This window comes from Lepidochelys kempii, chromosome 5 (assembly GCF_965140265.1).
Source record: "Lepidochelys kempii isolate rLepKem1 chromosome 5, rLepKem1.hap2, whole genome shotgun sequence".
NCBI classification, from domain to species: Eukaryota; Metazoa; Chordata; order Testudines; family Cheloniidae; genus Lepidochelys; species Lepidochelys kempii.
In genome coordinates, this window is record NC_133260.1 from 56,284,610 (window position 1) to 56,300,597 (window position 15,988).

The following is a 15,988-nucleotide window of genomic DNA, read 5'->3' on the forward strand; positions in this document are numbered from 1 at the left end:
CTTTGCTGAACATGGTTCAGAGGCACAGGAATGGACATGACAACATAGAAAGGGAAAGTGCAGTGTTCCTCCCTCTCTTAAGAGGTATTAGAAAAAAGTGGAAGAAGGAGTCGTGCCCAGCAGGTTCTAGTGCACAAAAAAAGCTGGATCCTAAAGTAACACTACTGCAAGAACCTGGATCTGATTCCTGTCAATCTAGCCCAATTTAGGCCACAAACTCAGAAATGGTACCATCAAAATAGAAAACAAGTGGGCTGTTTTTACTATTCCACAAAAAACAAACCAAAACCAAACACAATCTGTACTCTAACACATCCTAATACAAGAAAGCTGCAGGATAAAACTCTGTCTGGATTCCAGGATCCTGTTATACCTGGTTAAGGTTTGGCTGCCCAGTTTTACAGGGTGCATTTGCAGCTTTTCTTAGTTCACTAGACTAATCCAGATCCCAGTGTATGCTGGTGCAACAGTGGTGCAAAAGCACACATCTGGCAAGTTAATCCAAGAGGACCCAAGCCCTAGAATGTTTTTTTAGAGGTGCTGTTGTTGCACCGGTGTGAATCAGAGCTGCACTGGTGAGATTCAAAAGGTCTATGTTCTTTATTTAGGCAGTAAAACTTGGGGAGTTGGAAGCAAAATGGTCAGGATATGCCAGGGGCAGAATTTGGGGTGCAATAGACTCATAGAATATTAGGGTTGGAAGGGACCTCAGGAGGACCTGCTCCAAGCAGGACCAATCCCCAATTTTTGCCCCAGAGCCCTAAATGACCCCCTTAAGGATTGAACTTGCAACCCTGGGTTTAGCAGGCCAATACTCAAACCACTGAGCTGCCCGTCTCCCTGAAGGGCTAGGTGTGTCCTCTACTTTGACGTTGCAGCCCAAGGGCCAAAAATCATTATGCTTCAGGTAGCTCCAGCTCTTGGTTTTCCCCCACGCGCGGTCCCTGCAAGGCTCCAGGTGAATCCAGCTTTTACCTTGCTCCCTGACTCAGAGCCGGCAGCAGCCACAGGGGCGCGCCCCCGGGCGCGCGCTCAGCCTGCCCCCCACCCCCGCGGACGGCCCGGGCGCGCATGCGCACTGCGAAGGGAGCCGCTCGCCTGTCTCCCTGCCTTCCCCGCCCAGGCTGGCCCGTGCCCGTTCCGAAGCTGCGCTCGGGCGGGCGGGGTGAGTCTCCGCGGGAGCCGCTCCCCTCCCGGGCGCAAGGGGATGAGGTAGCCGCGCCGTGGCCCTGCCGCGCTGCCCTGAATCCAGCCCCCGCCCAGCCGGGTATTGTTCGCAGCAGCCGCCGCCGGGGAAGTTCGCTCGTCCCAGTCCCGGCTCCGCTCCCCGTTCCGGGGGGGGCGGGGGGTCTCTGCCCCTCGCTCGCCTCCTGCCCGGCGTGCGGAGGGGGCGAGGCTCACCATGATGGCGGCCGAGGCTGGAGGCGAGGAGGGCGGCTCGGCGAGCGCCGCTGGGGAGCCGGGGCACTGCCCTACCCTGTGCCGGGCCAAGGGGCCGCAGGGCTCCGGCGCGGGTAGCCTGGGCGCCGGTCCCCCTTTGTGCCCGGCGCTGGGACTCCTGGCCCTGGGCTCGGGGCCTGCTCCTCCGGCGGCGGGAGGCGGCGCGGTGGCCGCCGGGCTGGAGCAGGAGGTGCCCAGGGGGGCGCTTGCCCCGCAGGAACCCGGCCCCGCAGGAGGGCCGGCCGCTGAGGGCTTCCCGCCGCTGCCGCCCCCGCCCCTGCCGCTGGTAGGGGGGCTGGGCACCGTGGATGAAGGAGACTCGCTGGACGGGCCGGAGTACGAAGAGGAGGAGGTGGCCATCCCGCTCACCGCGCCCCCGACTAACCAGTGAGTAACTGCCCCCTCCGCTCCTGGCCGCCCCGCTTGCTGCCCCTCCGAGGGGGACAGGAGCCGGCTCTGCGGCGACTCAACCCCTCCCCCCCCTTCCCAGTGGAAAGTGTGTGTCAAACTCCGGCCAGGCCCTGAAAGTTTTGCACCCGCCCCCGGGATCCTGTTTAAATAGGCTCAGTCAGTTGCTCGCATGGAAAGGGCTGAAGTATTGGCACTGAGGGCTGCTGGAATCGGTGTTTCCAGATGGAGTGGGTCCTCAGCCTGGACAGCGGCTCACTTGTATGGACGCCCATAAGAACGGCCATACTGGGTCAGACTAATGGTCTATCTAGCCCAGTGTCCTGTCTTCTGACAACAGCCAATGCCAGGTGGTTCAGAGGGAGTGAACGGAACAGGTCACTTGTGGTGATCCATCCCCTGTCGTCCAGTCCTAGCATCTGACAGTCTAAGGTTTAGAGACACCCAGAGCATTGGAAAGTCTGAAACGCTCCTGTGCTCCCCAAGTAGAGTTGGATGCCAGCCTGTGTCTTGTCTGTCACCCCCCTGCTAAGTTACATATTACTGCTCATACTGTGTTTATGTATACGTTTTGAGGGTAAGTTGTGTGCCTTGCTGTTTCCATTTTGTTCAAGTAGCCTAGAACTATAAGGGTATGAAATCTGTGGGTTTTAGAGTCTCATGTTTAAAATGATCAAAGAAATCCTCCAGGAGGCTAGAAAAAACAGTATGGCAAACACTCAACTAGATATTTGATTTAGTCTTCTGGGTTTTCAGTACTAATTGCAGTACTGTGAATCTTCACAAATGGTAAATAGTGCCACAAAAGGAATGGAAAGCTCAGATCATTATTAAGCTAGCCCTTAAGAAGCTTTGTCAATTTTTGGGAGCACGTTATCCATTTTCAGACTCTTTCAAAATGTAGTAGTAAGTAGTCATTGTGAGAATATAGATATATACAGTGTAACCATTTTATGATTTTTTGGTAGGAAAATTAAGCAGTCCTTAGTCTTTCTGAAATATAAGAAAACCTTTCATATGCATGCTGCGTGGAACTACACACAAAAATTTATAGATTGTACCTTTTAAAAGTTGATATAATTAAATGTCTTAGCATTTTAAAGTATTGGTATTTATTTTTCATAAACAATAAATTTAATAGCATGACTTTCAGCTGACTTTAAAGGCTTTTGTGTTTAATTGGATTGTTTGAAAAGTAATGGGAATTGAGTAACAGCAATAGTCGGTGTTTACAGTAAGATTTCACTGTGCTTGTCTTTCCATTAGCTCAAAAAGAATTCCTGTAGTGTTGATAGTATTAAGGGAAATCTTACACCTGTTATCCAGGAAAATTGTTGTGTTTTATATGTATTATGTTATCTGATTCTTGAATGAATATCATTAGTGAGCAGCATTTGTGTGTACAATTAGTGATGACTCTAAATGCAAGAAATCGGGAGGTAGTAATAGCCCACTTATAAGGTGTCGAAATGTTTACATAAAGCAATTTCAAGGTTTATATTAGGACAGACAATTACACTGAAGTGTGTCTATTGTCCCAGAAACAAAATTGTTTGACATGTTTTAGGTTGGTATTTAGGAATCAAGCATTAACTAAGTTAAGGTGAATTTTTATATTTTGGATAAATTAGAGCTAAAGGTGTAAAAGTAGTAATCAATTTACAATGAAAAATATTCAGATTATTGCTGATAATGTTTATCCAAGAGTGTGCTAATGTAGTCTTGACAGTTTGTCAGATGAAAGTGTTGTGTTCATTTGCACTTTCTACAACATTTATCATTCTTGAGTTTAACTTAAAATTCTTCTTGCCTTCTTCTGTGCATGTGAATTTAGGGCTTTCAGAAGCTTCCTCTATTTCCTACTTCCCCACAGTCATTTACCCATTTCACTGCTGAAAAGATGCAAAAGCTGCCTCTTGTTTTGTGTGTATAAAGATAAAATGAAATTTGCATAGCTATAAAATATACCTTATCCTAGCTTTCTGTACTTCTGGCTGACACTAAATGAGTTTTTAAATAAAGTAAATAAAATAGACTCTCATATACTTCTGTGAAGGTTCTTGTTTAGTACCAGTACAGGAGAAAAAAATCTTTTGCATTCTGTAATGTCTCAGATATCAGAGACCGTTAAAGATCCCCATGAATTCTAGTTTCTTTTTCCAGGGTTCAGGACGATAATGGCATAAGACGTAGCCATTGTACAAGAATGAGGGTATAGAGTTTAATATAAAACATGTTTTTTAACCTTATCAGTCTTTCCAATGATTTATTTATTGATTGATTGTAACAGTTCCTGAAGATCAGGGCCTCATTATTCTAAGAACTGTAAAAACACATAGTAAGAGACAGTCCTGGCCACAAAGAGATTTTTAAAAAAATCTAAATTAAACAGACAAAGGGTGAGAAGGGAAATGAAGGCGCAGAGAGGTGAAATGACTTGTCCAATCAGGGTCACATAGTAAGTTACTGGTAGATGGAGAACCCAGACTTCTGACTCCCAGTTCATTGCCCTGTCTGCTAGACAATACTGCCTCTCTTCGGCTGTAAACATATTTCTCAAATGGCAGTATAGGCAGATATCTTGAAAGTGCCTATTGTTTTTGGAATGATTGTGTTAGGGGATTGGGTGGCTATTTAGAGCTATGAATAATCACTAATCTAAAATAAATTTCATTGTGACTGCCAACACTTTATTAAATGTAACCAATTTCTACAATTCTGTCGCAGCACATGATAAATTTGCCGGCATGACAGCAATTACTAATTGTAACATGCTCTCTAGTCTACAGCAAAGCAGTAACTTTATAGATGTATACTTTTCAAAGACTAAGAAGGCTCCAATCTTGCAAACACTTATGTATGTACTGAACTTTACTTGCATTAGTAAGTGGGACTACTCACATGATCAAAGTTAAGCATATGCATAAGACTGTGCTGGATCATGGCTCAATTGTATAGGTGGGTGTTTTCCTTTTAATGTCTAGAAATTCTTTAATGTACTCTTCAAATATTGTAAAATCTCATTTTTATATTCCTTATAAGCATGAAATTAGACCACCAATTTGAAATTTAGTTAATTTCAGAAGTTGTTTCAGGGAACTAACTACACCTGCCTCTGTCTACTTGTTTGGTTTTATTTTTATTTTAGAATTCCTTTTCTGTATTTTAATTTTTTTTCTCCTCTTGATGTGAAAGACCCAAACAAATGGGAAATTATGTGATTGTACAGGAAAAAACAGTGACACAGAATTTACACAAAGTAAACAGACTGAGGAAAACTTACCCATTTCCAATCTTTGTTATAGTAATTTTAGGTGTGGAAGTTGACAGTACTTTGTATCCTTTTAGTTTTATCCCCTTCCCAGCACCATCACCACCCATTTTTATAGAGTGCAAACAAAAGTGCCTTTGTATTGCTGATACCAATCAATAAATTATATGACTTGACCACTTATGAGGCTAGGATTTAATATGTGCTCCTAAGGGCTGTTTCTTCTTTAGCAGTATATTGTAAGACTCTGAGTAAATAATGTCTTCAATATTAATTGATCTCTCAAAGTGTAACTTATAAGAAACAAAATAAGGATTAATATTCTATATCAGTTTGAAACAATAAAGCAGGTCTAATAAGAGGTCTAAATTACAGGTTTAATTACTGTTCCTTTAGACCTAAGTTAAACGTTAACCGCTTAAAACATGATCACAATTTAAATTTTAAAAACAAAGTTATTCTAATATTCCACTAGTTTAAAGACACTGCAAACTCCACCCTTTCCCACTTTCCACTAGTTAATTCATCCATTTTATAGGGGGAGCATGTTGTGGTTTGTTCATGTTCAGTAAATGTAACCTTTTCATTCTTTTAATAATAAAATATTTTACATATGTATCAAAGGTCGGGGGTGTTTCTTGTTACTACTAGTGATGGTCTTGGTGATGGTTACTCTTGGGTCTGGAGTAGGAGGCAGTATATTTTATGTTACAATAGCCACTAGTAGTGGCTTCTGCACTTCTACAAGCATCCTGGTTGAGGGCTGAATTAAATGGGTGGAGTTAGCAACCTGGTATCCAAGCATTACTGGAAAAGATGCGACAGACCTTGTTTGGGGAACTGCTGATATACAACCTTCTTTGCTAGCCTTGAAGGTTATTGAACCTTACAGCGATTCTACTTTGAATAATATCTTTCTATGCAACCATTGTTTGGCTTCATATATTTATAATTTCCATATAACTTTTTCTCATGTTACCAGTATAAAGATACATCTTCCAACTCCTAGTCGGGAAAACTAAAGCTGGAATCTAAAAGTCAATTCTATTCTTCCTCGTTTGTATATTGTCACCAGTAATAAAGCTGCTGCACTAAAAATTGCATTGTGGACATTGCAGCTCTGGTGGAGACTCAGGCTCTCCACCCAAGCTCAGTCCAAGGGCATCAGGCGGGCTTGAAATCCTGAGCTGCCATCCCAGCTGCAACATCCACATTGCTATTTGTAGTGTGCTAGCTTGAGCCCAGTTAGCACAAGTCTGTCTATCTGTGCTCAGAAGCTCGCTTCCAGCAGCAGTGTAGACATACAGGTCTTTATAAGTGTACTAGTCACGTGGAAACTAATGCAAAGGAAGATAGGGGTAAGGCAGTGAAGCATGGAAAAGCTCTGCACTTCTTACTAGGATGCCTTAAATGTACTCTTCTGAGAGAAGGTGTGTTGCTCTTGGTTAGCTAGCACCTAATAAAGTTGGAGCTTCCTCTACCCAGTACCAGCTGTTGGGGAAAAAGGGGGAATGTTTCTCTTTCTTACCTCTACTTTTCTGGACATTGGGAAAAGAGGGAGGGGAAGAGAAGGATTTTCTATTTTATTTTTACCCCCAAATTCTCTTCCTCCAAAAAGCTGAGACCTTGTCTCTGCTACAGGTTACTTTGATATAACTTACATTGCTCGGGGTCTGAGTAATTCACAGCCCTGAGCGACATAAATTATTCCATCCTAAGCGCCGGTGTAAACAGTACTGTGTCAGGGAAGCTTCTCCCGCCAACAAGCTACTGCCTCTCATGCATCTCCACCACAAGTGCTAAAGTGGCTCAGCGAAATTGGTGCTGCTGTAAGTGCTGTAGTGTAGATGTAGCGTAGATGTAGCCTGAGTGAAATTCCTAAGAAATTGGGTCAATTTCATGTCTTCATAAACTCTTTGAACAGCAAGCGTGAAACTGACCTGAGTGTTGTATCTTTCGCTGTTCTGCTGCAGAACTGGCAATAGCAAATACATACTCTGTTTTTTACTGAAAAAAGAAAAGGAGTACTTGTGGCACCTTAGAGACTAACCAATTTATTTGAGCATGAGCTTTCGTGAGCTACAGCGAAAGCTCATGCTCAAATAAATTGGTTAGTCTCTAAGGTGCCACAAGTACTCCTTTTCTTTTTGCGAATACAGACTAACACGGCTGTTACTCTGAAACCTGTTTTTTACTGCTGGGTAATGGGGATGAGATGTGTGAAAAAAGGAGTGCTTTCCTCACTTCCCTGGCCCTGTTGAAGCTGCTTCTAGAGTTGCTGCCTCCACCTCCTCCCATCTCCCTTGAAAAGAAGCATTTCTAAAAGTTTTGAAGGAATGCTGTCTAGTCTGTTGCTTTCTGTAGCAGTTCTATTTAATTTACAAGAATTAGGTCAGTTTTACAGTATAGCAGTCATTCTTCTAAGTTTTACAGTGCTGATTTGGTGGCAGTAGCAGAAGTTGCAGTATTTCCCAGAGAAATTTTCACTTTTATATGGTACATTTTTTGAATAGCGATTATCAGAAGATGCTTGTGTTGAATTTGAAGAGAGAGCCAGCAGCTTCATAGAGTAAAGTTGCTTGTCATAAAATCGTGTTCAAAACATATCCCAAGCTGATATATCTTTACTGATATTTTTTGTTACCTGTTGAGACGAAATATTAAATAATAAAAGATGGTGAAGAAAACAGCTAAAACATGAGACTGCAGTGTGTGGGAGAATATTAAACAAAAAAAAGTGTAAGTGGAAGTGAAACATTATTATATCTGATGTTAGTGTGAAGTGTAGGTTTTATCAAATGAGTGTAATAAGTAACATCTACAAAATTCTATAGAACTTCAGTCTGTTTCAGCAGCAAGGGTGAGAAAAAAAATACTGCACCGGAGAGAGAATGTGTGCGCAGTTCTACAGTAGAATTGCTGGCGTCCATACGTTTAAAAATTCTAGGACATAAAATCACCTTCTTGGTAGTTAAATTTATGTATGCCGGAGAATTCAATGCAAGTCCCAGGAAATAGTCTTAATGTCATACATTTTTTTTTCTGTATAGCAATAGAAATAAAAAGAAACAATAAATGATATAATTTGTCTCTTTTTAGTGTGTGAAGTTTCTTTTTCCTCTCTTTAGGAAATTAATGTGGTAGACAGATAATACCTACAAATAAAGTTCTTCTTAGGTAGTGTATTTTGTCTTATCAAAACCTGATCCTGCAGTATAATGGAAAGAGAAGAAAACTTATTTGTAAAATTGTACATCTATGTGCTCAAGATTTTTAAGATTACATGTGAGTGAAGAACATGCTTTTGTATAGTAATTTAGTTATTCATAATTTTCTAAAATTGTCAGTCTGGGTAGTTTTTTGACCAGATTAACTGGGGCAACATAAATACGGCCAGGTTTAATGATTTATAAATAATTACAAAGTAGAATGTTTGTGAGGATATTCTTTAAAATCATAGAAGATTAGGGTTGGAAGAGAGAGACCGCAGCAGGTCTTAGAATCCAACCCCCTGCTCAAAGTAGGACCAACACCAACTAATTCATCCCAGCCAGTGCTTTGTCAAGTCGGGCCTTAAAAACCTCTAAGGATGGAGATTCCACCACCTCCCTAGGTAACTCATTCCAGTGCTTCACCACACTCCTAGTGAAATAGCATTTCCTAATATCCAACCTAGACCTCCCCCATTGCAACTTGGGACCATTCGCCTTGTTCTGTCATCTGCCACCACTGAGAACAGCCGAACTCCATCCTCTTTGGAACCCCCCTTCAGGTAGTTGAAGGCTGCTATCAAATCCGCCCCTCCCCCCCAAACTCTTCTGCAGACTAAACAAGCCCAGTTCCTTCAGCCTCTCCTTGTAAGTCATATGCCCAGCTCCCTGATTGTTTTCATTGCCCTCCACTGGTCTCCAATTTGTTCACATCCTTTCCGTAGTGAGGGGCCCAAAACTGGACACAATACTCCAGATGTGGCATCACCAGTGCTGAATAGAGGGGAATAATTACTTCCCTTGATCTGCTGGCAGTGCTCCTACTAATGCAGCCCAATATGCCATTAGCCTTCTTGGCAACAAGGGCACACTGCTGACTCATATCCAGCTTCTCATCCACTGTAATCCCCAGGTCCTTTTCTGCAAAGCTGCTGCTTAGCCAGTCTGTCCCTAGCCTGTAGCGGTGCCTGGGATTCTTCCGTCCTAAGTGCAGGGCTCTGCACTTGTCCTTGTTGAACCTCATCAGATTTCTTTTGGCCCAATCTTCTAATTTGTCTAGGTCACTCTGGACCCTATCCCTATCCTCCAGCATATCTACCTCTCCCTCCAGCTTAGTGTCATCTGCGAACTTGCTGAGGGTGCAATCCATCCCATCATCCAGATCATTAATAAAGATGTTCAACATAATCGGCCCCAAGACCGACCCCTGGGGTACTGTGCTTGATATCAGCTGCCAACTAGATATCAGGCTGTTGATCACTACCCACCCCTTGACGCTGACAATCTAGCCAGTTTTCTATCCACCTTATAGACCATTCATCCAATCCAAACTTTAACTTGCTGGCAAGAATACTGTGGGACACCGCATCAAAAGCTTTGCTAAAGTCAAGATATATCACGTCCACTGCTTTCCACAGAGCCATTTAGTCCTCATTTTCTTTACTACAACAGAAATGTGGTCTTAATATATTCTTCATGTTCAAGACTATCTTGTCCAACTGTTTTAAAAAAAAAAAGTGAAAGAAAGATAGGAAGTTAAATAATATGTAAAACTACAATTTTTTTTAAAGGATGAGGTACAAAATGTAAAAATGGAAGTTTCAAATCTAAAAACAAAAATAGAGCAGCATTTGAGGATGGGAAAAGTTCAAAGAACAATGTGCAGGTTTTTGGTTAAGGAACAAACATTTATTTAACACCAGAAGAGTGTCACTTGATCTAAACAGTAAATAGAGAATTTAATTATGTGCTCTGTAGTTCTTTTTAAATACATATTTGTGAAGATCTTTCATATATAACGCATAAGTCACAGCTGAATAAATTTGCCAGAGAATGGAATCTGTTGGTTATAGGTGAGAAGTCCAATGTATCATGCCTTTTCTCTTTACCTCGCTTCCTCCCAGCGAAAAAAGGACACATTTTTCCACCAGGTACTCTTTCTTGGACCGATTAGTTAGTAATTGGCTTTATGCTCCAAAGCATGAGCATTTGTCTCAATTTTTGTACAATCTCATGTGTTCTATATACATTTTTAATCCCTTCCATTGTAGGATATTTAGAAAAACAACTCTACAGAAAGGTACATTTCCTAAAGGATAACTTCAATTGCTGCTTCAAATTTGGGAAGTTTCTTAGGGCTTGTCTACACTTGCAAGTTTTATCACCAGAAACTGGCTTTTGGCGACAAAACAGCGATAGTGTACACACTACAAGGTCACTTTTTTGGAAAAAAAACCTAGTTTTGGCAACAAAAAACATACACCCCTGCAAGAGACTTGTCTTTTCCCCTCCCTTTATTGTTGACAAACAGCCAGTGTAGACATCACAGCTTTTTAAAAAAAATTTATTGGCCTCCAGAAAGTATCCCACAATTCCCCTGCTGCCACTCTGGTCAGTAGTTAGAACTCTGCTGCCCTGCAGCCCACCCGACCCTCCCCGTTGCAAGCCCTGGGACTTCTAAATCTCATTTCCTGTTTACTGGCTTCCCAGAGGAGCTTCCCACGTGAGCATGGCTGGCTATTCCCCAAACATGCTCTCGCTTGGACCACCTCTGAGTTGTTGGATCTGATCAGTATATGGGGAAAGGAGTCTGTTCAGTCACAGGTGCGAAAGTGACCCGTAGGAATCGGGACACAAATGGGCAAATTTCTCGAGGCTTGTGTGAAAAGGGCTACAATCGGGACACGCAGCAGCGCAGAGTGAAGATAAAGGAGCTGAGGTAGGCGTACCATAAGGTGCGAGGTGAATCCTCACTTCAGTGGTGCACCTAAAACCTGCTGTTTCTATAAGGAGCTGAATGCTGTCCTCGGTGGTGACCCCGCCTCCATCGCAGATTGCCCCGTGGATACTTTGCAGGCTGATGAAAGTGGGGGTAACCCTGAGGCTGAACTTGTGGATGAAGAAGTCAAGCTAGAAGAGGCTGTGGTGCTCCCAGCAGGGTCGCCTGGTGGGGCATGCAGCCAGGAACTTTTCTCAACTCCAGAAGTGCTCAGCAGGAAGCAGATAAGACTCCAGGTAAGTTGCTGTGGCTTCTGTAGGGAAGCAGAAAGTGGAAGGCAGGTAGTGTGTAGCTAATCTGCATGGCCAAGCAGGATGTCGATGGACATCGAGACCTGCAGGGAATCCTCCAGAGAGAGGCTCTGGAAAGTTTCCAGGAGGTACTTGTTAATCCTCAGCCGCAGATTCCAAGGGGTTGTAGACTTGTTAGGTCCCCCATTGTAGGAAACTGTACCATGCCATTTAGCAATCACTGGAGCTGGGATCAAAGCGGCACATAGCTGAGCTGCATATAGACTGGGGTGAAAGCCGCAAGCATTCAGAAGCTGAACCCTGGTTTCCCTAGTCAGCCTCATCAGTGAGATGTCAGTTAGCAGGTTGGCTGCCTGTGAAAAATTGTGGGATAATTTTATAATTAATTCCCTGCAGAGTTCCCCTGCAATCTGAGACCTTTTTGTCCATACGCACAACCACCTTCCCCCCACTCCCAAAACTCACCATTATTGGGGTGCTCGCGGAGCTGTGTGCCTGCCTAGAGTCTCAGAAAGTGATTTCTACTAGCAAAATACCCTTTTTACTAAAATGTTTGTTATTTGTTGGAATGTAACAGTCCCTCTTCTTTTCAGCACAGACCTTGAAGAACACATCACGCACCTGTGCGGACTGGCTCTGACAGATAAGAAAAAATCCTAGGCGCGGCAAAGAGGAGATGTTCCGCGAAGTGCTGCAGCGCAATGAGAGACAGACCAGGACACGGAAAGAGTGCTGGAAAGCCGAAAGGCAGGAGAGAAAAGAGAGTGCTGCTTTTGCTAGGCAAGCAACAGAGCGGATTATAAAAGTTATGGAGGATCGGACAGAGATGCTCAAGTCTGCAGACTGATACAGCTGCAGACTAAGCAGGTATGAGTTCGAGTGCTTCTGCAGGAGATGCACAGTTCTTTCCCAGCCCCACCCCCCTCTATGCCCACACATTCCTTTTCACTCTACAACACTCCTGAGTTTCCCCATCACTCCACCCCCTCTCGCAGCTTTCACAATGATAGCTGGAGCTACGCACAGTTGTGAGGTTTTACCCCTTTTAACAATAAATAAGGGCTAAGTTATTTAATGCTACAGCGTTTTTATTCTGTGTTCTACAAAAGCGTATAGCAATCTATTCACTCTCGGGTACAGGCTTCGAAAGCATTGTATTGCACGGATCTTGGGCCCCAAAATTGTACATAGATATAACAGGGAAGCAACTCCCAAGCAGACATGTGTTACTGCCACTCATTGTCAAAGTGGTTCCTCAAAACCTCTCTGATGTTAATATCAGCCCTCTAGGCTCCTCTGGCAGCCCTAGCATCTGGCAGTTCAAACTGTGCGGCCAAGCGCTCTGCCTCAGTACTCTACACCTGAGCAAACATTTCAGTCTTAGATTCACACAGATTATGCAGAGTGCAGCACGTGGCTATGACCCTGGGAATATTATCCTCGATAAGGTCTAGCCTGCCATTGAGACACCTCCAGTGAGTTTTCAGATGGCCAAAGGCACATTTGACTACCATGCAGCACCTGCTCAGCCTGTTGTTAAAACGCTCCTTGCTGACGTCCAGGTGCCCTGTGTAAGGTTTCATGAGCCAGGGCCGTAAGGGGTAAACTGGGTATCCCAGGATTACTGTGGGCATTTCCACATCCCCTACTGTGCAAATGTGGTCTGGAAAGAAAGTCCCCACCTGCAGCTTTCTGTACAGGCCACTGTCATGCACCTTTCCAGACCAGGCTGCAATGATGTCCGTGAAACGCCCCCGGTGATCCACAAGCGCCTACAACACCATGGAGAAGTATCACTTCCCATCGATGTATTCAGAGGCAAGGTGGTCTGGTGCTAAAATTGGAATGCATGTGCCATCAATGGCACTGCCACAGTTAGAGAAACCCATCTCTGCAAAGCCATCCACTATGTCATGCACGTTTCCCAGAGTCACAGTCCTGTGCAGCAAAGGATGCGATTTATTACTCTGCACACTTGGAGTAATACAGCTTCAACAGTGGACTTCCCACTCCAAATTGATTTGTGACTGACCGGTAGCAGTCTGGATTTGCCAGCTTCCACACAGCGATTGCGACACGCTTCTCTACTGGAAGGGTATCTCTCAATCTGGTGTCCTTACTTGCGCCACAGGTTGGGGGCCAGCTCAGCACATAGCTCCATGAAGGTTGCTTTACGCATCCTAAAGTTCTGTACCCACTGGTCGTCATCCCACACCTGTATGACAATGTGATCCCACCAATGAGTGCTTTTTTTCCCTAGCCCGAAAGTGATGCTCTACCATATGCAGTTGCTTTGTGAATGCACAAAGCACTGATAAGTTGCTGCCGTCCATATCACACTCAGATGCCTGTGATTCATCCTCTGCTAACTTTGCGAGTAGTTTTGCTGCCATGCGCGATGTCCTCAAGACAGCTAACAGTGCATGGGAGAAAGCGTGCGGGATCCATCCTCTCTCACTGCAGATGCTGGTGCGCACTACAGAAGAATGACAGTTGGAAAAACAGCGCGAAAGAAAGCCAGAGACCTTTGGAGGGGTGGGACACAAAGCGGTGCAAGACTGTACATTTTGTACATCCCAGCATTCCATTTCCGCATTCCCATTCCCGCCGCACTCCATTTCCTCATTCCCACAACATCTAGTGACGGATGGTGTCACCAGGCACTGTGGGATGTATACCCACGATACATTGCTCTTGCTGTCGACAAAGGTGCCCCGAATGTGGACACGATCTGTTGACAGAGGGAACAAATGTAGACACGCTTTGGCGAATTTGCTTTTGTCGATTTTTCTTTGTTGACATTAGTTTCATCGACAAAACTTGCCGGTGTAGACAAGCCCTTAAACTCTTGTAGTGTACTTTCCCCCTTTGGGTATGGTTACACTTCCTGTAGAAAATGAATCCAGCCACAAGTCCATCAGTGGCTAAGAAGTCAAATTTCTTTCATCAGATTCCAAGGAAGGGCTTAGAGTTGTTACTCTTATCTTACCTTTTGCTCCTTGGTAGTTTCAGCAGCTTTTTTGAGACCTGGTCTACATACGGTTAGGGATATGTGTGGGTTGGGTTGGCTTTGTTTTGTTTTTGTAATCTACAGTAGAACCTCAGAGTTACAAACACCAGAGTTATGAACTAACTGGTCAACCACACACCTCATTTGGAACTGGAAATATGCAATCAGGTAGCAGCAGAGACACCCCCCTCCCCCCCCCCCAAAAAAAAATCGCAAATGCAGTTCAGTACTGTGTTAAAAGTAAACTACTAAACAAATAAAGGGAAAGTTTAAAAAAATTTTTTTTGACAAGGTAAGTAAACTTTCTGTGCTTGTTCCATTTAAATTAAGGTGGTTAAAAGCACAATTTTTCTTCCGCATAGTAAAGTTTCAAAACTGTATTAAATCAATATTCAGTTGTAAACTTTTGAAAGAACACCCAGAATGTTTTGTTCAGAGTTATGAACGTTTCAGAATTACAGATACCTCAGGAATGGAGGTTGTTCATAAGTCTGCAGTTCTGTTTTATTTTTTTAAAAAAACTGAAAAAGTTATAGTGGTACAACTCCCTAATGTGAATGCAGTTTTATATCTATATAAAAGTGACTTAGAGCTTGTTTACACTACAGCTTATGTCATTTAGGGGGGTGAATAAATCTCTCCTCTCGGCTTAGAGCTGCTACGTTAAAAATGTAGTTATGCCATTGTAAACTCTCTAGTGTAGCTATGCCCTTACAGGAAGAGGAATAAGCTATAATGTTATGTATGGGATAGCAATATTGGAATAAAGCTAGCGGTTTAGCTGTCCCTCCCCCCACTGACAGGTGCTGCTCCTGCCCCCTGCCTTGGAACTACTCCCTGAGACTCCTGCTTGCTGTGGGGGGGGAGGGGGGGGAAGAAGAGAGGGGCTAACGTCAGGGTGTCCCCCTCCCCGCTGCTCCTGCACCCCGCTTACTCCATCTTCCATAGAGCAGGCGGGACACACGGAGGGAGGGAGGGAGGGAGGGAGGGAGCTGCTGCCCTCCGGGTCTCAGCTTGCTGATCTAATTGACAAGGTATTGTACTTCTGACCCCACTCTTCATACTTAAAGGGGAAATCTGCATCTCTTTCTCTCAAACACACACAGGGTGTGTGTGTCTGCCTGCCCTCCCTCCTTTCCTGCTGCCTTGTAGAGTGTGAGAGTTAACTCTTGAGGGCTCAGCCAATTGCTAGTTCATCGTTTAGCAGTAAGGCATTCCCTGGGAAATATCTCAGCTCCTGGGAAGCAGCAACCCTAGCTCCATGTGCTGCCTCCGCTCCACCCCAAGCCCCGGTTCTGCCACTCCGATTGGCTGAGAACCGCAGTCAATGGGAGCTGTGGGGATGATGCCTGCAGGAAGAGGCAGCACATGGAGGTAGGAGCTGCGGGAGGGGAGTTGCTGTTGCCCTTCTTGGAGCCCTCTCCCAGAGTAAGCATCGCCCTGCATCCAAGGCTGGAGTCCCCCCATACCCAGGCTCTCCTGGTGAGCCTTACCCCCCTGCACTCAGAACCTCCCAATGCGTCCCACTCCCCCTGCACCTGGACCACCCAGACGAGCCACGCTCACCTGGATTCCCACCCCACCAAGCCCCAACCAGTTGCACCTGGATCCCCACTCCAC

At 44.5% G+C, this 15,988-nt stretch overlaps 1 protein-coding gene across 1 annotated transcript in view; it reads left to right on the forward strand.

Annotated features, from left to right (window-relative positions):
* The first annotated feature begins 1,088 nt into the window (after positions 1-1,088).
* RASA1 (RAS p21 protein activator 1) overlaps positions 1,089-15,988 on the forward strand; it is a 118,312-nt gene continuing 103,412 nt past the window's right edge. The window contains exon 1 of the mRNA XM_073344424.1: positions 1,089-1,827. Within this exon, the coding sequence (XP_073200525.1) occupies positions 1,403-1,827 (425 nt within the window). The 5' untranslated portion in view covers positions 1,089-1,402. The remainder of the gene's footprint in view (positions 1,828-15,988) is intronic.